General features: G+C 49.5%; 1 protein-coding gene across 1 annotated transcript; it reads left to right on the plus strand.

Annotated features, from left to right (window-relative positions):
* The first annotated feature begins 296 nt into the window (after nt 1–296).
* Nucleotides 297–25,316, plus strand: STYXL2 (serine/threonine/tyrosine interacting like 2). The gene is made up of 6 exons (XM_023640478.2): nt 297–467; nt 1,154–1,279; nt 11,762–11,856; nt 15,061–15,292; nt 17,007–17,224; nt 21,986–25,316. Exons 2-6 carry the CDS (start codon nt 1,170–1,172, stop codon nt 24,793–24,795), a joined length of 3,465 nt encoding a protein of 1,154 aa, XP_023496246.2. The 5' UTR covers nt 297–467; nt 1,154–1,169; the 3' UTR covers nt 24,796–25,316.
* The last annotated feature ends 526 nt before the right edge of the window (nt 25,317–25,842 follow it).

Genomic DNA, 25,842 nt, shown 5'->3' on the forward strand with positions numbered 1-25,842 from the left:
CAGGTGTTTTTTTCCACCCCCTCTAAGCTGACTTGGGGCTGAGGTACAGTTGGTTTCATTCTTCTAGATCCTTGACTTTTGACTATGTCCTGGAAGGACTTTGAATAGGCAGCCCCAAGCAAGAGGTATGGAGAAGAGCGTGCCCTTCTCCCAGCCCTGCTGCCCAGTGTCAGTGTCCGAAGACCCAGCCAGGAGGGAAAGCGTTAAGTGGGGCCTGCTCTCGGGCCTGGGTCCTGAGCCTGCATTCCTTCCTCCCAGAGATCTGCCAGGCCGTGGGGCCAGAGGCTAAATTTAGAAGGTAGCTAAGGTTTCCTGTTAACAGCTGTCCTGCCCCTCAGAGAAGAGGCACTGAAGAGAGGAGAGAGACTGGGCCCTCTCACTGGTCGGAGCTTCTGGCCATTTTGTCTGGGCCCCTCAGCCCTTGGGTGCCTGCCCCGTGGTGTGGAGACATAGGAAGATCAGCCACGGTGAGTGCTTCTCCCTTCATTTTGTCCTGTGAGCCCAGGACTTCAAGCAAAGGGGCAGCAGATCTGCCTGCGTGTTGGGGCCCAGCCATGTCTGGAACCAGCTCCTGGGGGATTTCACGTTCTTTAATAGGCTGTGGGATGGCGCCAGAGCCAAAGGCGACAACTCCTGTGGCCTTGGTTAGAGACACTGAAGGCGGCTAGCTGCACTTCCCCGAGTAGAGTCAAGAAGTGTATGCACATGTGCAGGTGGAGTGTGTGCTTACGTACATGTACGCGTGCGCACAGGTGTGTGTGAGTGCGCATGCCAGGAGTTTCAACCGAAAGATCTTTCTGGTCTGGGGAATTCACCGTCTTTCAACTGTTTTAGCCACAGTTAAGGTGAACTTCTGGTTCCCCTCATTGCTTCCTTGCTGTCATCTGTGGAAGGAGCCAAGTTGTCACTTCTTAAATATTGTGACTCCAAGGTGGACTGTTACATGGCCAGGGTGTGTGTCTTGGTTCCTGGTGACAGTGGCTGGGCCGAGTCTGACTAGGTTTCCCCCGTGGGTCCTTCCCCACCAGGGTATTAGCATGTGGTGGCCTTCCCATTCCTAGTTGCACTGAGGTGACGTCACTGACACACCTCTTCCCCTGCAAAACCTCCAGAACCAAAGTCCCTAACTGCCTTTTTCATTCCAAACTTACAGAGGCTGACAGGCTGTCATGGCGACAGGTGGGGACCCAGAGGAGGAGCAGGTAGTCCCAAGTGAAGAGGATGAAGCCGACGTGCGGTCCGTGCAGGCCCGGTACCTCCGGAGCCCCTCCCCAAGCCAGTAAGTGTGCCCTTGCTGAGTTCCACACCCCTCCAGCCATGGCGGGAGCGGGCTAGGGAGCATGATGAGGAGTGGGCCCAGGGAGCCTGCAGCCACCACCTTACATTCGAGTAACATTACCTAGTACTTTTTGTGTGTCATTCTTTCTGGAGGAGGCAAGCCTCCACACGGACTGCATTGCAGTGTGGCGTGGTAAGTGCTAGAATTAGTACTCCTGGGGTCTAGTGCGGGGTGGGCCAGGGAGAGGAGCTGGGTCAGAGGGTTGTAGGAGGCTCCCTGGAGGAGATGATGCCGGGTCTCAGCCTCGAAGGATGAGGAGGAGTCTGGCAGGTCTACCTGATTGCCTGGGACTGAGGCCGGATAGGGGCGGTAGACCAGAGACTGTAGGAGAAGGCGTCAGGACAGGAGGCGGCCTGTAGCCAGGCTGTGGTACTGAGACAATTTCGCATCTGTGATCAGCTGTGTCTTTCAGACTGGGATCTGTACATGCCTGGGAGTAAGTGGCAGCGCGCCCAGGGGCAGATAAACGTGATGCATCTTCCTGGAGAGTCCTCTTTATTTTATGACAGGTTATTTAAAACTTTCTTTTACATAAAATCACTGAGGATATATTATGATGTACAATAAAAAAATTGCATGAAATCTTAAGAAATACCACAGGACATCAAAGAAAAGCTTAACTTCCCGCTAAAGCAATAGTGTGTGTGCCCATCCATTTTCTTCTGCCATAAATAATAGTAGTGGACCCGACTTCTAATCTTAGCCCTGTCACCAAATTTATGTGAGAATCACTTTAACTTTTGAGCCTGTGTCTCCTCATCTATAAAAAGGGAAGGAAAGCCCCAGCCAGACTCTCTGAGGTAACTTTCCCTGCCGGGTCTCCTGGGGTCTCACAGGCTCCTGCCTCTCCGGGCTGGGAAGGCCTCCCCTCTGGAGTGAGCTGGGAGCACGGGCAGGTGCTCATCACTCACGGGCTGGGGCACTTTGTCCAAATGGAGCTCGGGGGCATTTCCTTGAAAATTCAGCAAAATGTTCCTACTTAGAAAAACTGTCAGGGTTGAGAGGTTTAAAATACACCCCTCCCCCTCTATGCTCCCAGACAAGGCGGAGGCAATTTTCTGTGGTTGGGGTAGGTGACGGCTTTGTGTCATAGAGGGTATTTTTAGCTGCTATAGCAAATGGACTTTTCCTTCTCACTCAGATAAACTCCAAAACAGCTACCCGAGCAGGGATTCAGGAACTGAGGCTCCTTCTATCTTGTTGGTCCTCCATTTTGAGGCATTCTCTCCTTAGCCTCCCACCTGCTGGTCCGCCTTCTAGGCAAAAACAGGCTCAGCCTGAAAGCCCCACTATGTGGAATGGGTTGAGCGTCCTAAAAGCATGGTCCCACACCCAGAGCAAATTTTCTCCGGGTTCTCCGTGACTCCTGCTGAATCCTCTTGCTGCTGATACCCTTCTTGGTTTGCGCATACTCCTGAGCAATCAGTTTTTAGAAGCTCATCCCAAATCGGCTAATCCTTTTCAGAAATTTTCAAAGAAGGCAAACATACGGTGACACTTCATAGACTATCCCGCCCTACAATGATCATCATAAAATCTGAGGTATAAACCATTACAGCCACACTGGCTTTGAGTTATCCTCCAGTCAACCCCACTGCATTACACAGAACAGCCCAGATGAATGACTCTACGGTATCTTTAAAAATGAAAAGACAATCCACAGACTGGAAGAAAATTTACAAATCACATATCTGATAAAAAACTTGTATCCAGAATATATAGGAAAAACCCTAAAAACCCAATAAAAAGAAACAAACAACCCAATTAAAAAATGGACAAGAGATTTGAACAGATTCTTCACCAAAGAAGATATGTGGACAGCAAATAAGCACGTGAAAAGACGCTCAAAATCCTTAGTCATTAGGGAAATGCAGATCAAAACCACAACGAGATACCATTACATCCCTGTCAGAATATCTAAAGTTGAAAAGACTCACCATACCAAACGTTGGTGAGAATGTGGAGTACCCGGAAGTCCCACTGCTGGTGTGAACAGAAAATGGTACATTATAAAACTGTTTGTCAGTTTCCTAAAAAGTTAAACATACACCTATGCCTGTATAACCAGTCATTCCACTCCCAGGATTTACCCAAGAGAAATGAAAGCATATGTCCATCTGAAAACTTGTACATGAATGTTCACAGCAGCGTTACTTGCAACAGCCTAGAAACAACCCAAATGTCCACAACAAGTGAACGATAAGTACAGTGCGGTATACTTATACGCTGGAATACTATTCAGCAGTAAAAAGGAATGAGCTCTTGATTCATACAACAACACAGATGAATCTCAAGATAACTATGCTTAATGAAAGCAGTCAGACAAAAAAGAGTATATACCATATGATTTGATTTACATAAAATTCCAGAAAATGCAAATGAATCTCTCGAGTGACAGAAAGCAGATCAGGGGTTGCCTGGGGAGGATAGGGCAGGGAGGGGGCAGAGGGAGGGTTCAGAGAGGCCCTGAGGAAACTTTGGGGGCCGATGGGTAAGTTCACAACCTTGATTGTGGTGATGGTTTCCCAGGTGTCCACATATGTCAAACCTCACCAATCTGGACATTTTAACTATGTGCAGTTTGATTAACAAGTGTACCTCAAATAAAGCTGTTATTTTTTTTTAAGCTATGAAAGGAGAAATAAGCTATGAAAGGAGAGGCAGTATGGTACTGTGGAAAGAACTTAAATGGTGTAATTGAGGCCGAAATTGAGGTCAGGTCTGCTCTTCCACTTATTAGCCATGAGAGCTTGCATAAGTTACTTAATGATAAAATTGGAATACCAGTTTTACCCAGTGGTAGAAATGAAATAATATTACATATATGCTCGTCCCTTCTTCCTGAGAAGGATACTTGACAACCAATTCCTCTCAGTAACTCATGATGTCAAGATGCTTTTATTTAACCAGAGTCCCACATACTCCAGTTAAAACACCATGTTTCTCTAATTCTGCCAAAAGCAAAACTGTATTCTAAGCAACTGACCATCACCCATTGCTATTGGGCCCCAGCCTGAACAGTCTTCCCTGTACTTAACAAATGCCTGAAATTCCATCCTTCTTGTCTTATCTCTTTAGCTAAAGGCTTGAGCCTTTTTAAAATTAAATTATGCACTGAGTCAGCAAATACCCCACCGACGGATTCTCAATCCTAGTTTCCTAAGGCTGCTGTCACAAATTGCCACAAACTGGGTTACTTAAAAACAACACAAATATATTCTCTCACAGTTTGGGAAGCCGCAAGTCCGAAATCAAGGTGTTGGCAGGGACACCCTCCTTCCGAAGGCTCAAGGGGAGGCTCCTTCCTTGCCTCTTCCTAGCTCCTGTGGGCTCCAGGAGATCCTGGGCTTATGGCAGCATCACTCCAACCTCTGCCCCCATCTTCACATGGCCCTCTCTGCTGTCTCTTCTCTGTGTCCTTTTTAAGAACCTTTGCCATTGGATTGTGGGCTCACCCTAATCCAGGATGATCTCCTCTCAAGATCCTTAATTTAATTATATCTGCAAAGATCCTTTTCCAAAGAAGATTGCAATCACAGGTTCTAGGAGACATATCTTTTTGGGGGGGCCGCCATTCAACCCACCACAGCCTTAGATCCAGCCCCGGGAGACACAACTCTTTCCTATGGAACCAGGACAGAGCCTTGCAAAAGCCAGCCACTGCCAATCCACCAGAGTTCGCGTGGGGATGAAGTCTGCTTGCCGTCCTGGCAGGGAGTCTTGACATTTCCAACTTCATCTGTACATCTCATCCCAGGGTGAATTAAGAACCCGAGAAAGGGGTGTAGACAGGGGATAGTAGCGTGAAGTCTTCATTTTTGCCTGACTCAGAGACTGACCTCAAACACCTTAAATTCAAACCTAGCCACTGTGATCACTCTCTCTAGAGGAAACCCTGTGGCTAGAGAATCACCCATCCCCCAGCGAGGCAAATTTCCCTAGGTAATTCACGAGTTAACTCTAAAACTTAAAACCCCCTGTGCAGCGGGGCAACTTGGTGTGGCCCTCCTGTACCTGTCATCTCCTCCCAGTCACCCAGATGAGCACACTCTGCTTGTGATGCAAACCAACCTCAAGACAGGTGTTCCCTGCCCTTCCTCGCGAGGAGACTGTCACGCCCAGGCCCTCCCATGCAGGTGACCTGGGGCCCACCTCTGCCTCTTCTCTTCTTCCTTCACTCTGACCAGTTTTCTCTTCCTTTCCTAATAAGGACCAGACTTCTTTATCCTTCACTTGTTCTGATTCGAAGAATATTTTTCTGTTTTCCTTTCTTTCTTTCCAAGTCAAAATCCATTTCTTGCTTTGGCTTTTTGGATCTGAATTTTTGAAGCCTCTGCAGTGGTTTAGAACTCCTTGGTGATCTGGTCAGACCGTCTCTCGTGGTGGCATTATCGGCCCCCACCTCCCACCCCCTTCAGAGATTTTCCGGAACGGTGTTCTGCTTGCCTTTCCTACAGTGAGGCCTGTGTGCCTGGTGGTGGCGGGTGGCGCAGGAGATGGGAGCATGCAGTGTCAGGTCTGTGTGTCTTTGGAAATGGCTCCTCCTAGCTACCTTTTCTCTTTTATATTTCTTTTTCCGTGAAGATTTTTCTGCCTCAGCTCTTTCACGAGGGCAGCTGGAAGCAGCTTGCTAAAAATCGATTTGCTTTAGTTTACTGACTTCTCTCCTTCCTTGGAGCCTGCACTTTGCCTGTGTGGTCACTTTCTCAGAAACCTGTTTCTTTTTTGCAAAAGCCAAATGAGGACACCCCCTCCTGGGCCTCTGCTTCCATTCCGTCTCCAAGGGACTACTTGAAGGGAAGTGATCTGCTGTCAGGGGACCTGGGGGGAAGGACCTCAATTCCACTCCATTCTGGGTCTTGACAACTTGACAATTGGTTTAAAGTGTTGGCTTTCAAACTTTGCTGACCATAATCCACAGTAGGGCATACCATTTACATCTCAACCCAGACCATGTATAAGTATGTATAAATTTTTTTTTTAAGTTTCACGAAATTATACATATGCTTACAGTGGATGATGCTATTCTATTTTTCTCTTCTTTCTTCCTTTTTTTTCCCCCAGATGCTGGGCACAACTCATTGAATTGATTTTATAATACACTAATGGGTCACAGTCTGCAATTTTGAAAAACACAGGTTTAAAGAAAGCTGCACCAGTCTCTTGCTCTTGCTTAGGAAGTCCATCAAACTCCGCTTTATTGTTTCTTTCAATTCACCCTCAGGGCTTTTTAGCTGCTTCTTCCTGATCCTATGATGAGGTGTGTATCGATCCCAGAGCCTCTCTTTCCCTGCCTGTCTTTTTGAGCAGCCAGCGCTCGCTGCGCGCTCGCTGCTTTCCAATCAGGACGTGTGTGGTCCCACCCCATCTCAGGTATGGAGGTGGAGGCACAGACACCCGTGGCCATAAATCAAAACCAGCAGGGCCGCCGCCTCACTGACCTTGTAAATATCAACAGGGCCAGTTGTCCACGTTTCGCCCTCCTTCCTCCTTTCTTTCTTGGCAATCCAGCTTCTCCGTGGAAAATGAGGGACCAGCTCCTCAAAGCCTGGACGTTGTTCTCCACTTGGGTCCTTTCAGATCCTACCCCCGCACCTGCTTTATTAGACTTAGTAAACTGCGTCTGTGGCAAAACGATTTGGTGACTGTTAGGCTAACATCTCCTCTCATAGCGGTTAACTCCTAAAAGCGCCTGTAATTTACATCCTCCGTTCGACGACAACGCTGGGTAACGCAGGGGCTGTGCTTCCTGTTGCTCGCATTTTTGTATCAGCAGCCAAGAACAGACACACTGTGACGATGCGGAGGGACTCTGTTCTTAACCCTCCTCTTTTCTCAATCATATAAGCACCAGCTTCTCAGAAGTGTACTGGGTTGAGTCTTCAAATGTGATTTCTCAGATTTGCTGACTCATTAGCCAAGTTCATCCTTTACCGCCCACAAGAAAGGTGGATGTTTTTCAGTCATTTCTTTTTCAAATTTTAATTTCAAATTTTCCCCTGTCAAACCTTAGAATTTAGGTGTATTTAGGACAGATTGTCAGTTCCCAGTATTTGTCACTTAACACCAAATCCACACCATCTGCAGTCAACGTTGTTTAGGGAAGGTAGCTTGACTGATCCAGGGCTCGCGGATAGATAGCACCAGGCCAGGATCCCGGGACACCCCCGCTGGGAGTCTCACTGGGCCTCTCTGCACACCTGACAGGTGAGGGCTCCTCCTGCGTCTCTTTTCAGTTTGCGCCCGCTGCTTGGAATACTGATCACAGGTGTGAGAAAGCCTCTGCCGAAAGCAGGCCTGCAGGCTGAGAGCAACAAAGAAAAGCGCCTGACGAGGTGGGAGAAAGGAGGCCTCGCAGGAGGAAGCCCTTCTTAGGCCCAGAGCAGCACAAGGGCTCTCAGCCAGTTACCCTGGCAGGGCTTTGTTTTGATTTTTTACCCCCAAACCTCATTTTACATAATACTGACCCTTAATAAGCAAAATGATTATTTTATTAATCAAAATATAAATAATATTATTAACAAATAAAAGGATAAAACTCCCTTAATCAATATTGTTGAAATGGAAATGGGACTTACATTTATATAAAATTTGAGGCTCTGACTTGAGTGTTATGAAATATTGCTATTTTAAAGCCGAGACTGCCCTGAGTCTGGGCCCAGCACGGCCACGGGGTCCGGCGTGGTGGCTGGGCTCTCTTGCGCATATTGGCATTACTTGTGTTACTTCCCAACTGCACACATTTGAGTCGATCGCTGATACTTACCAGGTTCACTATCACTACTAGGAGAAGAACGCCTAGGTGTTTGCTCAAAATTCCCTTCTTAGCCCTTGGAATGCCACTGTCCCGTTATCTATTGCTGCTCAACAAATTACCTCAAAACAACATGACTTAAAACAATGATTTTCTTTTGCTCCCCTTTTGGTGGGTCAGGATTTGGAGAGGACTCTACTAGGCAGCTTGTCGGTGCCTCACGTGGCGTCAGCTGGGGTGGCCTGACGGGTGGGAGGATCCACCCCTAAGAGACTGGTCCACACAGCGGGCTGCTGGCCAGGAGCTCAGCAGGCACTGTTGACCAACAGCCTTTCCAATGTAGTGGTCCTGGGGTAGCGGGACTTATACGGCAGCTCAGGGCTTCCACAGAGAGAGCAACGAGAGCAGGAAGGGGAAGCGGTCCTCAGGGTGGCTCAGAGGATGGCACAGTGCCACTTCTGCCATATTCTATTGGTGAGAGCATCACAGAGACCATCCAGATTCAAGGGGAGTGGACATAGACCCTACCTCTCTGTGCAAGGGGTGCCACGGATCTAGGCCACATTTAACCCACCATAAGAAAAAACTGCTAATTGCCAACACAGGCCTCCAAGATTGTGTCCATCTTGGCCTCAGGCCAGACTTTGTGCTAGATGCTGAGAACACAACAGTCAGCAAGGTACCTGCCATGGTCCCTGCCCTCAGGGAGGACATGGTCTAGCACAGGAGACAGATGTGTATCAAGTGATTTCATAAATAAATGTAAAATTGCATCTGACGGAAGTGCCATCAAGGAAAGGGGTATGGTACAATAGGAGGTGGAGATCAGGGAAGACTTCCCTAAAGAAGTAATGATCCCACTAAGATCTGGAAGATGTGTGAAGAGGGGGAGGACTGAACATCCAGGTATTGGAAATGGGCTTCTGCAAAGTTCCTGGACAGAAAGAAACTTGGTGAGGACGGGAAGCCAAAAGAAGACCAGTGGACTGGGAAGGAGTGAGCCAGAGGGAACCCAGGGCAAGCTGAGGCAGAGAGGAAGAAGGGGCCAGAGACTGAGGGGCCTTGGAGGCCATTGGGTTTGATCCCCAAGGTGGTATGTGGACACCTTGCCCAGTGCCTAGCATATTCCATCCATTCATCTAGCCATTCATTTGTTCATCCATCTACTCATCATAGCCACCACCCACTTGATTAGTCATCAAACTCTGCCTGATCATTTTCCATGTGCTGGAAATACAGGGGTAAATAAGACTACCTAATCTGTACCTTTACAGAGCTCACCCCTCTCCCCAAGGTGTTCTAGTCTTTATTACCTTCAGCAAGCAATGAGACGTCTAAAGACTTCTCTAGTTCTAACATCCAAGGATAATGTCCCACAAACCTCACCCTTCATCCACCCCCACTCCCAGTCATGCTTATTAGAAAATGTATCTTCCGGTCACAAGGTGTACTCAGTGCTAGAACGGGAATGATTCAACACACCGCTCTCCGAAATCACTCAGGAACCACCAATGAGGGTGCAACATTGTGCTGTCCCTTATACTGCATGAGCAGGTCTAGCCACATTCTGGGTAGAGTAACAGGCAACTCCTTTCTTGTGGCAAAGATATTTCTTTCTCCATAGCCTTGCTGGCCTGAGCACACCCAAGGGTGTGCTTCTCCCAAGGGTGGACTCTGATGTTGTGGATGTCCGCTACAAGAGAATTGTTCTGCTAATCATTTCAATTCAGCTAAACTTATCCTAGCTCAGGTTAGCTCCATTCAGTTCAGCTGGACACAGGTCAACTCACCCCAGTCCATCCATCCATCTACGCATCCATGCTTTCAACAAGTATTTTTAAAGTACTTTTCTGTATCAAAGTCTCTACAGGGCCTGGGGATCCAGCTGGGGTTGCTCCCACCAACCGACCCACCTCCCCTTTCTAATCTGAATGGTGTCAGCGTATCTTGGTGGGGAGAAGATTGGACTTAGAGCAGGATTGCTCTGTCTTTGCAATTTAGCCCTGCCACTTACTTACTGCCTTGGGCAATTCTGTTAACCACTCCAAGCTATAGTTTTCTTATCTTAAACAGGAATAATAATACCTACTTCATCGAAGTTTTGTCATGATTAAATTCATAGAAGGCACTCAAAAATGGTATCCATTCCCAACACAACGGATGAAAATAGACCAAGGAACATCACTGTCAAATTTCTAAACACTGGGAACCAAAAAGAGATCCTGCAGGTTTCTGTAAAGATAAAATAGGTCAATTGCAGGGATCAGGAAACATATTGGTTCAGACTTTTAAAAGCAAAAAGACAATGGACAGAAGTTCCAGTTCTGTTAAGATGAAAAATGCACCCTCACGGACTCTCCCATGGATTGCCCTTATAAAACCCGGACAGATACAGCAGCTGTTGAGGACTCTGAAAAGTAAACAGTAGCAGGCAGAGTGAGGAAGAAGACCAGAATCCAAAGTACCAGCAAACCAGCAGCATGAGCATCATTTCGTCCTCTGGAATACCCAGCCTTGACTCAAGGCAGTGTGACAGTGATGGCAGCAATAGCCTGAGGTGCCTAAAAAGTGGAATATGATTCAGCAATAAGAAGGAACAAATTATTGATTCATGCAATAGAACAGATGACTCTTAGATGCATTTTGCTAAGTGAAATAAGCCAGATCCAAAAGATTCCATTTATAGGATTTGACTTATATAACATTCTGGAAAAGGCCACACTATAGGGACAGAAAACAGCAGTGGTTGCTAGGGGACAAGGTGCAGGGAGAGGTTGATTATAAAGGAGCAGCAAGAAGGAATTTTTGCGACAAAAAAATGGTATTCATTAAAGCCTCTCACTTTTTTCATCCTCTCTGGACCATAGGAAAGACTATGCCAAAAAGACCCAAAGCTCACCCCAACCCCTGGAAAGGAGGAGAGCCCCCTAGGGGCACCCACCGCTACAGTGGGGTCCTAACGCTTGTTTCTGCTCTTGATTCACCACGCTCCTCCAAGGTCCCTTTGGTCACCTGTGCTGAATTCTTTCTGGAAAATTGCCTTGACATGTACCTAAGTTACTTTATTGAATCCCTGGGCCCAGGCCGACCCTTGACTTCTTGTGTTCAGGATCAGGATGGTGCATGTGAGCGCATCTTCACGTTTCCCATGGCGCTGTCTGGCCTTTCATTCTTAGCCCACTCCCTCACAAGCAGGAAGAAGATGCTGAGCGTGGAGGGAATTGGGGCAGTGGACCCAGCCCAGCAAGGCCCAGAACCCAGTAGAGGCACAGTTAGGGACATCCTATAGTACTGATAGCAGAGGAACAGGGACAGGAGAAAAAAACTAGCAGCAGGTGGGAACACAAGGGTGGGAACACAGTAGAGAAAGTGAAGCCACATCAGGGTGAGTCCCCCAACCACAGACATATCCTCTTTCCTCCACAGCCTGGACTACCATGTTATTAACATCAACTCACATGGGGGCCAGCTCTGGTCTGAAAACAGATGGACGACTGAACCACAGGGACCCAGCATTCTGCATTCTCAGGTTGCCTAAACTTAGGAAGGCAGTCCCTGTGTCCCTCACTGTTTTTCAGTTGTGGTTAACCAGAGCCAGATTTCTAAAAAGAATGCCTTCCATTCAGATGCTGTCCAGAGTCATCTCACATGAATACTCCTTCTCTTAGGTACTCACTGGTCTCAGACGCAGAAACAGAAAGCATCTTCATGGAGCCCATTCACCTCTCCTCAGCTGTGGCAGCTAAACAGATCATCAATGAAGGTAATGCCATCAGAAGCTGGGTGGGAGCAGGGAGAGTCCAAGGGTCATCTGGAGACCCTGGGAGGGAGCCCATGGTGTGTGTGTGGGGGGGAGGGGAGTGTGTGGGGGCGGGGAGGGGAGGGGAGGGGATCCATCCTGATCCTTAGTGTTGCCCATCACACTAAGAGGAGCAGATCCAAAGAAGGCAGTTCTGCCCACGCATCTCATCAACTTCACGGGATGGGGTGGGAATCATTACGCATCCGTGTGAACAGTTCTCTAGAGTCCACAGCCAGGGAGGCAGGTCTGATCTGCCACGAGGGTCTCCCATTCAGTTTCTCAGCTAATCTCGGGGGCCTGGGCTGGCTTATGCTAGAGACACAGACCTGAGAGCCCAACAAATGGCTAGGAGCATCCAAAGAGTTCTGTTCAAAGGGACGTCTACATTTAGATCTGCGTTTCCATGAGTGCTTAAAGATGTTTTCAAACTGAAGTGTGTGGGGAGGAGGTAGGGAAAGGGGGGTGGGGAGAGATGTCAATATTTACACAGGAGATTTTGGAGTAGAAAACAGACTATATTTCACTCAAGGATACTCATCCTGATTGGATGGATTTTTTTTCTAATCAATTTTGGGCAAATAATCTTTCACGATTTCTTTCCTCCCCTTTCTCCTCCCTTTGCCCTGGTGTCTCTCTCACTTCTGCTGGGGTGGGGTGGGATAAGGCAACGCTGCTGATGACACAGTGCCCAGCTTTGGGCTTGGCTTGGCCTCCACTGCTGGTGGCCATGATTCCTTCCCTGGCCTTCAGTCAGAGAACCACACGTGCTGCTCCTTGTCCATATAACTCGAGGTCTTTCTCAGTCCCCTGGCCTTTGGGTCCCCACCAGAGTCCCTGAGGACGTCCTGGTCTCCTATACACTCCATGAGGAAATAGAAATTCTCCCTGCTCTTGCTTGTTGATCTGGACATCCCAGGAAGCCCTATCTTCTCAAAGAACTCTCTAATGTTTTCCATTTTCTGTTACCACCATACCCACGCTCTCTGTTACCTTGCTCCAAGCAAGGCCAAGGTGTCTTCGCCCCTGTCTAGCTCTCTCTCAATTGCTCCCAGCACCACCCCAGCTCTGGAGGCTCTTTCCCCTCCTGTGTGGTTGGGAATTTCCTTTACCTTCCATCCTGCATCATCGCTGCTCTGCGCTTCACTCTCTGGACCCCTCTCCAGGCTTTGGTTCTTGATGAGTAAGAATCCAGCTTTAGGAGTTGAGAGAAAACCATTTCCTCTCTTTGAAAACTTCGCTGTCAAGTCTGTAGGATGCTGCGGACATTCAATGTTTAGATTGAACCCTAAAGCTGAGCAAAGCCTTTTTTATTCTAGGTCTTCTCTACCCTCCACTTCTTGGGGGCATTAAGCCTAAGTTTCATTAGTCTTGATGGCCAAAGGGTGGGGGGGGGGGGGAGGAAAAAAACAATATATTACAGAGAAAGAAAAACGATCAGGTGATATTTCTAAACGATGCCCTGCTCACGAGAGATCAGAAAGGTAAAAATTTGTGTTGAGCCCTCTGTTTCCATGAAAGTCTGCAGAGGCTACACCTGCAAGAATGCGGAGCAGACGTGGGGGTGCTCCTCTCTTGTGAAGAAACCCCAGGTGGTAGAAAGAGACTAGAGGAATTGATGCAGGGAGAGAGGTGGAACTGACAGAGGCTGAGGCGTGAGCCAGAGACCCAAGGAAAGCAGGAGCTGCCAGTGGGAGAGGGGACATTTATTTTAATCCGAAAGGGAGGAGACCGAAACCATTCTGTTATATAAACAGCTGAGGAAGACAATGGTTCCCGGAGTTTTATTTTTCACATGGAGTAAAGGGAAAATATGGACGGCGAGGGGCTTTTACGTTTGCTATGTCAGCCCCCGGGAGAGCGGGGAGCAAAGCGAGCAGGAGAGAAAATAGGAAGGCTTCATCTATTTTTAAACAGAACAGGAGCTCTGGGATTGCAAAGGCTTTCTCTTTCTGCTTTTGAAACAGAGATCAGAGAGCGTTTAGAGCTGAGACCTCATGCAGGGATGTGGCGGCCCATCAGGGGCTGTAGGCGGGGGAGAAGAGAGGAGCTCTAGGAAAATGGAGTCCTCAGGCCCGGAGAACCCAGGACCCCCGGGATCCGCAGGCCGGGAGCAGCAAGCCCGGCCCCCAGAGACCTGTCGGAGCTCCTTCCGGGAAAGGCCAGGCGGGTCTATTTGCCAAATGTGGTTGCGCTCTTCACCGGCCAGGGGAGGAGATGGTGCCAGCAAGAGGTTAGGGCCGGCGCAGAGGACACTCCTTTCCTAACTTCACTTCTTTCTTCTCTCTCTCTATTCAGTGTTTTGGGCTACTTTGTGGGAGGAAAGGTTTTGCTCTCTACTGCTCTTGTCTACCTTCTTGGAGAAAGGAAACATCTTACCGCCACCCCCCCCCCATTTGATAAATTGGAGCAAATATATCAGGACAAGGAGATAGAAGTTCACGTGAGACATGGGTGAATGGAATTTGCATTCATTTGGAATTGAAGCTCTTCTGGCCTGTTGTCATAAAGGCCCTGAGTCCTGTGTTGAGACTGGCCTCGGAGCTCATGGCAAACCTTTGCCACCTGTCGGAGAGCTGGGAGGCTGACAGCCACAGGCGCTACACTCCAGGGGGAAGAAGCAGACAATAAATGAAACAAACAAGTAAATTAAATGTGTATTAGAACATGACCTTGCATAAATGACTGCAGAAAGTTTTACTTTTCCCAGCATTATTGGCATTCCATATGTAACGGAGTCAAACTAATGATAGAGTGAATTATGTAACGAAAGAATGCCATTTATTCATTTAGTAAATGCTTCTGAGCATCCACTTTGTACAGGCACTATGGGGGTTATAAGTATGAGTCAGGCTTATACCAGGTATAGACATAAGGACCTCAGGCTACAAAATGATCAGCCAGCTTTAGAGAAATACGGGAGGAAGTAAGGGAAACAGGCGTCCCTTTACCCACACCTATGCACCATGCTGCTGCTGATCCCGACCATAAAAGTCCAGGCAGCGCAGGGCTCCTGGGCCCCATGAAGTCTTCCTGGAGGCCCTGCTGGCATTTCACCCTATGCCCAGAGTCCTGGCAGCAAACTGGGCAAGAGTGGGTTCTCCCAGGGAGCAGGGAAGGCCACGGTATTCCCAGCTCTTTGATGAGAATGCTGCCTGTCTCCTCCAGAACTCAAGCCTCCGGGGCTCAGAGCCGAGGCAGAGTGTCCAGTCATGCTGGAGTCTGCTGAGCAGTTGCTGGTGGAGGACCTGTACAACCGCGTCAGGGAGAAGATGGACGACACCAGCCTGTACAATACACCCTGCGTCCTGGACCTACAGCGGGCCTTGGTCCAAGACCGCCAAGAGACACCCTGGAATGAAGTGGATGAGGTCTGGCCCAACGTCTTCATAGCAGAGAAGTGAGTCTGACTGCTGGGTCATAACCCTTTGTCCTACCCCTCTAGATAGTGCCTGAGAGAGATGAAACTCCCCCAACTTCCATTAAAGGACCCAGTAGCTCCATCCAGCAAACTGAAGCTGCCTGACCACTCACCTAGCCCCTGCCTTGGAGAAAGGCCCCACTCACCCACCTGCACACAGAGATTCAGGCAAAACACTGGCACGATTGCTCATCCTCTGCCCTCCTGCCAGGCTCCTGTCATAGCCTTCCCCTCCAGGTGCCTGCTCTGGGGCTTCTTTCTTGCCGCAGAGACTTGCCAACACACACCCCACTATCGCCATCATCCCATGACATCTGTAACAACCAGATAATGGGACATCCGGAGCCATTGACAATCTTGATTTTTATATGTATTTGCCAAGTTATGAAAACGTTCACAATATAGTAAGAGGATAAATATACAGTATTATGCTAATTGAGTAATATTTGGATGTGTATACGTGTATGTGTGCATGTTTACAAAGAGAACAAATTAGAAACAAATGTGATAAAATGGTAACAGTAATCCTTTCTAGGAGGTGGTTCTACAAGTGATTTTATATTCTTCTTTAGGTTTCTTTGGAATTGTACAGATTTCCTAGAGTAAACATTTATTGTTTTTATAACCAGAAAAAAACGTCATTTTTAGAAAGTTTATCAGTGGTTTCCAGAACAAAACCCAAACAATCACTCACGTTCTCTTCCTTCAGGGTCTTGCCAGTATGTAATTGGTACCATTAGGTTAGTTTGTGAACCTAATTTTGCAGATCCATTGACTAATTACTAAGACATTCTCCCAGTGTACTTCCTAACACATCCAGAAGCAAAGGAGGGAATTCGGGCCCCAGGGCAGGCAGGCAGTTGAGAAAAGAGCTCGGACATCGGGTCTCATACTCCACCACGGAATAATCAGTTGCCTAGAACCTGATTCCTAGAGTGGGGCATCAAGTCCTGAGCGATCTCTAATTAGCTCTGTTGACCCAGAAGCATTCACATCGTGGGTACCAGGGACCCCAGGCATCTCCAGATAAAGTCCTCGCTGCTTCTTGGGCAACCCTGGTCTCAGGGCCTCATCAAACTAAGCTCCACTTATTCCACTGCAGAAAAAAGAGCTCTGAACTAGAAACCAAAAATACCAGCTCTTGTTCAGAATCTTTTTCTCCTTTCAGTCTCAGAAAGTCACAAAAGCTCTCTGATTCATTTTTATAATCTTCAAATGGAAATAAAAATAGTTGCCCTATCTACCTCTTAAGTTTATTATTAGGGTAAAATAAAATAATGCATGTGAAAGGACTTCAAAAAATATAGCATGCCATATCAATGTGAAGCACACTTAATTTTATTATTATTTTTGTCTGCCACTTTTGGGTCTTTATGAATGTCCATTCCCAGGACATGGGATTTTAAACTAGAGATCTTTGGACTCTTTGAAGGTTTTCTTACACATCAGTGTTGTTCTCCTCTTCATCCTGCCCTCTCCTGCCTAGCTCCCCACCCCTTCTCTCTCTTGCTGTGGCCAAGTCACTGCACCCTTTTATAACCGTGTCTGCAGTGAGCACATGGGGGAGCGGAGAAGGAGGCCCTTGCCCAGCTGTGGCCCTCCTGACCCGGCCGAAGCAGGCTCCCAGTCTTGGTGGTAATGCCCCTTTCTAGCTCTGACCCTTGCAAAAATGTCCCTGCCTTTTTCCCCCCAGGAGTGTGGCTGTGAACAAGGGGAGGCTGAAGAGGCTGGGAATCACCCACATCCTGAATGCTGCCCATGGCACTGGCGTCTACACTGGGCCTGAATTCTACACTGGCATGGAGATCCAGTACCTGGGTGTGGAGGTGGATGACTTCCCCGAGGTGGACATCTCCCAGCATTTCCGGAGGGCTGCCGAGTTCCTCGATGAGGCCCTGCTGACCTATAGAGGTGAGGCTCTGCTTGGGGAGAAGCGACCAGGGAACATTGTGAAAACCTGCCCATTGTCTGCCGTGGCTGGAGGTTATCTGTCTTAAGAAGACTTCATCTCATTCTAAGAGGAGGGGAAAGGAAAGGACCATCATTCATCCAATAAGCAATTATTGAGGGCCTGAGACCTGCCAGGCCTGTTCTAGGCTCGGCGGTGAAAGAGACAGACACAGATTCAGCCTTTGCCTCTTACAATGTAGTGAAGGCAGAAAAAAAGAAAAGTCAAATTCTGATAAGTGTGAGGCAGAGACTGTAACTGGGACGATGCGTCAGAGTCACTGGCGAGCTCCTTGGAAAGGCTGGGTGAGAAGGCCTCTCTGAGAAGGGGACATTTAAGCTGAGTGACAAGAACTAGCCATGGACAAGTTGGAGGAAGAGCATTCCTGGCCAAGGGAAGTGCTGGTGCAAAGATCCTAAGATGGAATCATCCCGGTGCGCTCAGGAAGCCCACGGCGAGCGTTCTAGGGCTGGGTTAGCACAGGGCGAAGGTTAGAGGGCAGGACCCCGACATGCAGGAAGTTTAAGGCCAAGGTAAAGGGCTTCAAGGCACCTTGATCTGATCTATGTTTTAGAAAACTCCCTCCCTGGACGTTAGAGACCTGTGAGGAGGTGAGAGCGGGAGTGAGGAGAGCAGGGCTGAGGCTGCGGCTGCAGTCCCGCTACGAGAGGAGGACAGCAGTCCACGGAGCCGATGGGGCATCCAGTGAGGAGGGGCAGGTGGGCGTTCAGCACCTGGTCTCCAGGACCCTGGCCTTGAGGCCAGCATTTGCTGTGCTCTCTCTAGACCTGGGACCCTGGGCCTTTCCTTTGTCCGGGGGAACCTCAGTTTCCTTGCATGTAGAACAAAGATAAGGCAATCTAGTCCTCCTACAATTGCTGTGAGGATTAACATTTTAAAAACGCATGTACGGGCTTTCTTAGCACAGCACCTGGCAAATAATAAATGTTTAAAAAGTTATAGCCATTACTATAATAAATAATATCGTTACTGATTCCTGGGAACGACATTGCCTGTCATCACCAGTGGCCATTGGTGACGACAATGGCCAATGGCCATTAGCCACCAAGGGTAACTTCTAATGGAAAAAGCCATGTATCTACAGAGAGGGAATATCTTTATACGTATAGATTTTTATTAAAATATAATTAATGAATTTATAAATTTCATGTATATGAACTTTATATATATGAAACATTTTTCTCCCGTTTTCAATGCTTAAAAAAACACCCTGCTTTTAAAATGCGTCCCTCTGACCACGTGGCCTTGCGTGTGTCTGCCCCCGTCCGTGGGAGACGGGGCGCGAGCGCGGTGGGGACGCGCGCGGACTCGGGCGGCCGGCGGCCCCGGGCTCCCGGCGGCTGAGCGCTCGCAGAGCGGAAGCGCGTCCCCGGGGCGGGAGCAGGACCCGAGGGTGGAGGGTGCAGGGTGGAGGGTGCAGGGTGGAGGGTGCAGGGTGGCGGGTGGCGGAGAAGGCGGCGCGCGGAGCGGGAAAGTTTCTTGACGGGTTGAGGAAAGCGGCAGCATCCCCTCTGGGACGCCCACGTCGGGCTGGGTCTCCCGCCAGCAGCGGTGCAGCAGGGCCTGCGGGCGAGTGCATCAGCTCCGCCCTCCCGGACGCTGGTGGGACCCAGTGAGGTCCCCGTCACCTGCAGCGTCCGTGCGCCCTGCAGGCCCGTCTCCTGTCCCCTTGCTGCCATCAGCTGCTTTCAGCCTCACCTTCCCTTTTCTCCGCACCCCGCGGGCAGGGAAAAGTCCGTGTCCTTTCTGTCGTTGTTCCCTTTTGGGTACTTCCTACTCGGCGGCAGAGAGCTGTCACCGCCCCTAGACTTACCCCCCGGAGCCTGAGTTTCTGTGATTTCTCTACTCCAGGATGTTTCGGGGTCAGTTCTTAACTCGGAGGAAGGCGAAACTTACCCCAGGTGCTGGCGCCGTACACAGTTGTCGCAATGACCTCGGGAGAGAAGCTTATTTACATTTTACAAACGGGAAAATTGAGCAGGTTCAGTGACTTTGCCACGGTGTGATAAGGGAGGTTCTCTTGGTTGGTAGTTAGTAGACAGCATCTCAAACTACGTAGTGATTAGCAAAGGCATTAATTATAACAAAGATGAAGAAATGCAAAGACAGGAATGTGGCCCCAGGATGATCTAGAGCAAGGACTGGACGGCCTCAGGACTCCCTGTTTCCATCTTGTCTTCCTCTCTCTGCCTCGGAGAGCATGGCCCTCCACGGGCCTGAGTAAACGGCTGACTTCCTGCCTCAGTCCCATTTCCAGATTCTCTAGGGAGAGAATTTGTCTGGCAGACTCCTGTCCTTTGTCTACCCTGAATTCTATCCGTGGTGGCAAGGGGGTGGCCTCTGGGCAAGTACTTCTTGTTTTCCTGGTGTGGAGAGGGGGACAGTTCTGAGGGAAAGGAGAATTACAAACAGGGAGGATACGACAAAAATGCCTGCCGTACAAAGGCATCCTGAGAATGGAGGCAGAACTTGAACCCGGTCTGCCTCAAGCCCCGTCGCTCTCTCCACCAGCTGTACCCTTCAAGTTTTTTAAACAGAGGGACCACATCTAGATAGACCCCCTAAGCAGCCCGCTGCCAATAAAATAGTGACTGCGAATTGGAAAGAGACTACCTTCCTCAAGCCATTTTGCTGTTGGAAATTTGTTGTAAACGGAAAAAGTCTATTTTGCCTTCCAGGGGGAAGGCGCCCCCTGGAGCTGTGCAGAGACACTGGGGAGGCCTGTGCCTAACAGAGAGGATAGTGAGTCCTGTGGCCCAGACTCTCCCTTCTCCCTCAGGCTGCCCCTAGGCTTCTTGGAGGAACCCCAGGGTGCAAGGACCACAGCATAGGAAAGCCTGGCGCCCCAACCTGTCTCTGCCAGACAGAGTCCGAGGGGCATTTGCTGCCCTTATGAGGAAGCCCGGCTGCTTGTGTCCTGATGTGACTGGTCTGGTAACTCCACCTCCGAAGGAAGGGAGCGAGACTTTGGTAATAATTTACAGGGATGAATTATGGCCTGGTCGGTCTGTTAAGGGGAGGTCCTTGGTGAGGCACAGCTGGGCCGTGGGAGGAGATAAGATGGTGAATCTGTAGATACTCCTTTAGCGGCTTTGATTCTGCCCACTTCCTTCCCTCCAGTGACTGCTGGCCCTTGGCAATACTGCCTTTCAGCATTACTAGGCCTCAGGTCCCCTCAAGTCTTGTCTTGGTCTCTGATCTGTGTGACACAGATGTGGTCTTCACTGGTGCAAAGATATACTAATAAAAGCCACCCTCCCCATCCCATAGTGTTAGATAGGACTCAACCGATTTAACAAACATCCCCAAAGATGGCGGCAAATCAAATGACGACAGCCTGGAGGGAGGTCTCCAGTGGTCCCCAGCTGCATTTGACACAGCCATTAGATGCAGGCATAGAGGGCGTGTTTGTCACATTTATGGAGGAGGCAAAGCAGAGGGGGCCTAGGGGAGAACCCATCTACTGAACGGCAGAGTTGAGACTTGTAGAAATTTCTGCTGGGCTGTAACAAAAGGTTATATCTACCAAAAATATTAATAGGAATTTGTGAAGTTATCCTTATGTTTAAAAAATGCTACAAGATAAGAAACATATGACTTAACGACAGTTTTTTAAAAAGCTTTATGGGTTTCAGTTGATATTAAAGATAATTTGAGGTCACTGTATGACATGTCCACCCACACTGCAAGCTTAGATGGCATTGTTGAGGGCTCAGTGCCCAGACGGGGGGTGCTGAGGGGCCCACTCTTCTCTAGGTGGGTCAGTCCAAACCTGAAATAGCTTGCTCCATCCTGACACAAACTCCTAAGAGAAAAACTGATAAATTAAAGTTTGACCTGGAAGAGAGTGGCTAGTGTGGTAATAGAACATGAAAAGACGTTCAAATAATGATTGAAAGACCCAGCATAACAAGGAAAAGAAAAAAATTAGCAAAGAATTTGACAGTTATCTTCTTAAAGATTTTTGTATGAAAGACCTGGTTCATACAGATGTGTTCATTATTGACCCCAGAATGTGAGAGCAGGAGCACTGGATGCCTGTTACAGAAAGTTACACGTTGGCCTAACGTGAAAAAGTTTTCTAAAAATTAGAGTGATCTAAATATGGAGTGAGGGTGTGTGTGTGTGTGTGCGCGCGCGTGTGCGTGGCTGAGATGCTGAACTCTCTGTCACTGGAAGCATCCAGCAGAAGCTGGATGATGGATGATCCAGCACCAACGTTGTTGTTGGAAAGGGAATTCTCAAGTTTCAGCTGTGACTCGTGGTGTTTTCCAACACTGAGATTCCACGTCTCTGTGATTCATTCATCTTAGCCTCGTTTCTTTTCTCCTTTCTTCCTCCTTCCCCCATTCTTTTATTTCTCCTCTCTCTGGTGCTCGGTTTGGTGAGGAGAAAGTAGAAATACACTCTAGTGTTTCAAAAGTGGGGACAGTAGTCAGTTCTTTTTTCCCCACCCACTCCCCACTCCCTGACCAGGTTCAGGCAATGCAGAAAACGTTTCCACAAGCACAGGGCAGCCTCAGTGTTCTGTCTGAAATCTGTAACGTGGGGACAATGATGCCCATCCCTCACGGGACTTGAACATGGATGAATACCAGAGGCAATGTAAACATATTCAATCCAGCGCATCAAAACAGTGCTTAAAAAAAAACATACAAGGAAGCCACTGTAGTTACATCATTATCTCTTGTGCTTTCTTTCAGGGAAAGTCCTGGTCAGTAGTGAAATGGGCATCAGCCGATCAGCAGCGCTGGTGGTGGCCTACCTGATGGTCTTCCACCACATGGCCATCCTGGAGGCCTTGATGACTGTGCGTAAGAAACGGGCCATCTGCCCCAACGATGGCTTCCTGAAGCAGCTCCGGGAGCTCAACGAGAAGTTGATGGAGGAGAGAGAAGAGGAGGAGGGTGCAGATGAGGCTGAGGAGGGTGAGGATGTGGGGAGCACTGTCGGGGCCAGAGTACATGCTCTCACAGTGGAGGAGGAGGATGACACCACCAGCCACCTGAGTGGCTCCTCCTTGGGGAAGGCCAGCCAGGTCTCTAAGCCCCTCACCCTCATTGATGAAGACGAGGAGGAGAAACTATATGAGGAGTGGAAGAAGAGGCAGGGCCTCCCTACAGGCAAGGTCCCCCAGGGTGGAGAGGGCAGGCGCTCAGCCTCCTCTGGCCAGGGTGGGGAGGAGCCCGAGGATGAGGATGTGGAGAGGATCATCCGGGAGTGGCAGAGCCGAAATGAGAGGTACCAGGCAGAAGGGCACCGGAGTTGGAGTAGGGAGGAGGAAGTGGAGGAGGATAGCAATGCTGGCTCCTTTGTGGGAAGAAGACGGAGGCACACCCTGAGCGAGAGCAGCACCTCAGAGAGTGTAACCAGCCATGACATACGCATCCTGAAGCAGCAGCTGGAGATGAGCAGCCAGAACCAAGGTGGGAGACGCCGCTCTGACTCTGTGTCCACAGACAGCACCTGGGACATGTGGAACCAGAGGCTGCTGGAGATTGAGAAGGAAGCTTCCCGGAGGTACCACTCCAGGAGCAAGAGAGAGGAGGTGGACACAAGCTCAGAGGTGGGGAGCAGGGTGCGAGAGGATGATGAGGACAGTGTGTCCTCTGAGGCCAGCTCCTTCTATAACTTCTGCCACAGGAACAAGGACAAACTCACTGCCCTAGAAAGGTGGAAGATCAAGAGAATCCAATTTGGATTTCACAAGAAAGACTCAGAGGCAGGAGACAGCAGCACTGAGCAAGGTGCAGAGGAGGCAGAAGGGGAGAAGAACCTCTCTGACGCCAGCCTGACGGCCTACCAGACCTGGAAGCTGAAACACCAGAAGAAGGTGGGCAGTGAGAACAAGGAGGAGGTGGTGGAGCTCAGCAAGGGAGAGGACACGGCCTCAGCCAAGAAGAGGCAACGACGGCTGGAGCTGCTGGAGAGAAGCAGGCAGACGCTGGAGGAGAGCCAGTCCATGGCAAGCTGGGAGGCGGACAGCTCAGCTGCCAGCAGGAGCATCCCCCTGTCTGCATTCTGGTCTGCAGCCCCCTCGGTCAGTGCTGATGGGGACACAGCATCAGTACTCAGCGCCCAGAGCCACAGCTCCCACCCATCTCAGGCCGTAAGCAACGAGAGGGGATGCTTGGCCTCCAACCCCACCACACCACTGCCTAACCTGCCAGTGGGGCCTGGAGACACAATTTCCATTGCCAGTATCCAGAACTGGATTGCCAATGTAGTCAGCGAAACTCTTGCCCAGAAGCAAAATGAATTGCTGTTGTTGTCCCGCTCGCCATCCGTTGCAAGCATAAAGGTGGCACCAGCAGTGGGCTGCCTGGGGGATGACCAAGTCTCCATGCTCAGTGGACAGAGCAGCTCCTCCCTGGGCAGCTGCCTGCTGCCTCAAAGCCAGCCAAGAGCCAGCTCTGACACACACTCCGTGCTGTCCTCCCACACTGCGCTGAGCTCGAGGACCGAAGGTACTGGGAGCAAAGTGAAGGGGACCAGCAAGCCTATCTATAGCCTCTTTGCTGACGATATTGACCTAAAGGAACTTGGCAGGAAGGAGCGGGAGATGCAGATGGAGCTGAGGGAGAAGATGTCTGAGTACAAAATGGAGAAGCTGGCCTCTGACAACAAACGCAGCTCCCTTTTCAAGAAGAAGAAGGTCAGGGAAGAAGAGGATGATGACGTGGGTGATAGGGACGAGGACACTGACAGCGCCATAGGGAGCTTCCAACATTCTTCCGGCAGTAATTCCCAAAAGCCTGAAACAGACACCTCCTCCTCCCTGGCTGTCTCTGACGGCTATGCAAGTGGCAGCAGAGCTGGCAAAGAGATGGATAGCAGTATTAACAGGTGGCTCAGTGGCCTCAGGACAGAGGACAAATCTCCTCCCCAAAGTGATTGGTCTGGAAGCTCCCGGGGGAGGTACACCAGATCTTCCCTGCTCCGGGAGACGGAGTCTAAATCTTGCAGTTACAAGTTCTCCAAATCCCGGTCAGAGGAACAGGACACCTCCTCCTACCACGAGGCCAATGGCGGCTCTGCAAGAAGCACCTCCCGGTTCTCTTCTTCCTCCACCAGAGAGGGGAGAGAGATGCACAAGTTCTCCAGGTCGAAGTTCAGTGAGACCTCAAGCTCCCGAGAGGAAAGCCCGGAGCCCTACTTCTTCCGCCGGAGCCCTGAGCCCTCGGAAGGGGAAGAGTCCCCGGAACCACGGCGTCCGAATTGGGCCAGGCCCAGGGATTGGGAAGATGTGGAAGAGTCGTCCAAGTCAGACTTTTCCGAATTTGGAGCCAAGAGGAAATTCACCCAGAGCTTCATGAGGTCTGAAGAGGAGGGAGAGAAAGAGAGGACGGAAAACAGAGAAGAAGGGAGGTTTGCTTCAGGGCGGCGGTCCCAGTATCGGAGAAGCACTGACAGGGAGGAAGAGGAAGAAATGGACGATGAAGCCATCATTGCTGCCTGGAGACGCCGGCAGGAAGAAACCAGGACTAAGCTGCAGAGAAGGAGGGAGGATTAAGCTGGGTCAGGTGGGCCTGGGCGAGACTGAGAACAAAGGAAGGAGCCATACAGCCCAGCACACGGCTCAGGGCACACATTGCCACTGCCCTTCGAGGGACAGGGATGTGGAAAGGGTCATCCAGAAGGGCAGAGCTGAAATGAGGGGTAGCAGGTAGAAGGGCACTGGAAGTAGGGTAGGGAGGAGGCCGTGGAGGAGAGCCATCCATGTGAGGTCTGCCTGTGGACTAGCTGACACGGTTTTCTGTTGCCCCACATCCTCTAAGCTCTGGTGCTTCACTTGTGTATTTGAAAGCGTTCACCGCGCCCGGAGAGGTGAGCTTGCAAAGGCGCTAGAGCTTGTCCGAGACTCCAGCTCACCTGCAGGGAGGCTGGGAACACAGGCCATGGTGCTGTCTGTAGCAGTGTCATAATGAAACCCAGGAAATCTATCCTGTGGCAAGTCTCACCTCTCCTGGCAATGCTTGGTTCTGGTTGTTTCTTTGTAATGCTTGGATCTCCATTAAACTGGTATGTTGTCAACTGTTTCTTCTTCATTCTGGTCACTTTTAGCTCTTTGGATATTAGGAGAAACCCACTTTTAAAACACAGATGGAAAAATAAATAAATAAATAAAAACACAGATGGGTTATCACGAGCCAGCCTCACCTTGTTCCACAAGAGCTGTGCCTCCAGACAATACCACTATCATCTCATTATAAAAAATAATAATTGAGGGGCCGGCCCCAGGACCAAGTGGTTAAGTTTGCGTGCTCCACTTTGGCGGCCCAGGGTTTCGCTGGTTCGGATCCTGGGTGTGGACATGGCACTGCCCGTCAGGCCATGCTGAGGCGGCGTCCCACGTGCCACAACTAGAAGGACTCACAACTAAAATGTACAACTATATTTTACTATATATAATTTTACTAAATATACTAATATACAACTATGAATTGGGGGGGTTTGGGGAGAAAAAGCAAAAAAAAAGATTGGCAACAGTTGTTAGGTCAGGTGCCAATCTTAAAAAAATAATAATCATCATTGAGTATTTTGTCTATGATACAATGCA

The sequence above is a fragment of the Equus caballus genome, chromosome 5 (genome assembly GCF_041296265.1).
Source record: "Equus caballus isolate H_3958 breed thoroughbred chromosome 5, TB-T2T, whole genome shotgun sequence".
In the NCBI taxonomy this organism is placed as follows: Eukaryota; Metazoa; Chordata; class Mammalia; order Perissodactyla; family Equidae; genus Equus; species Equus caballus.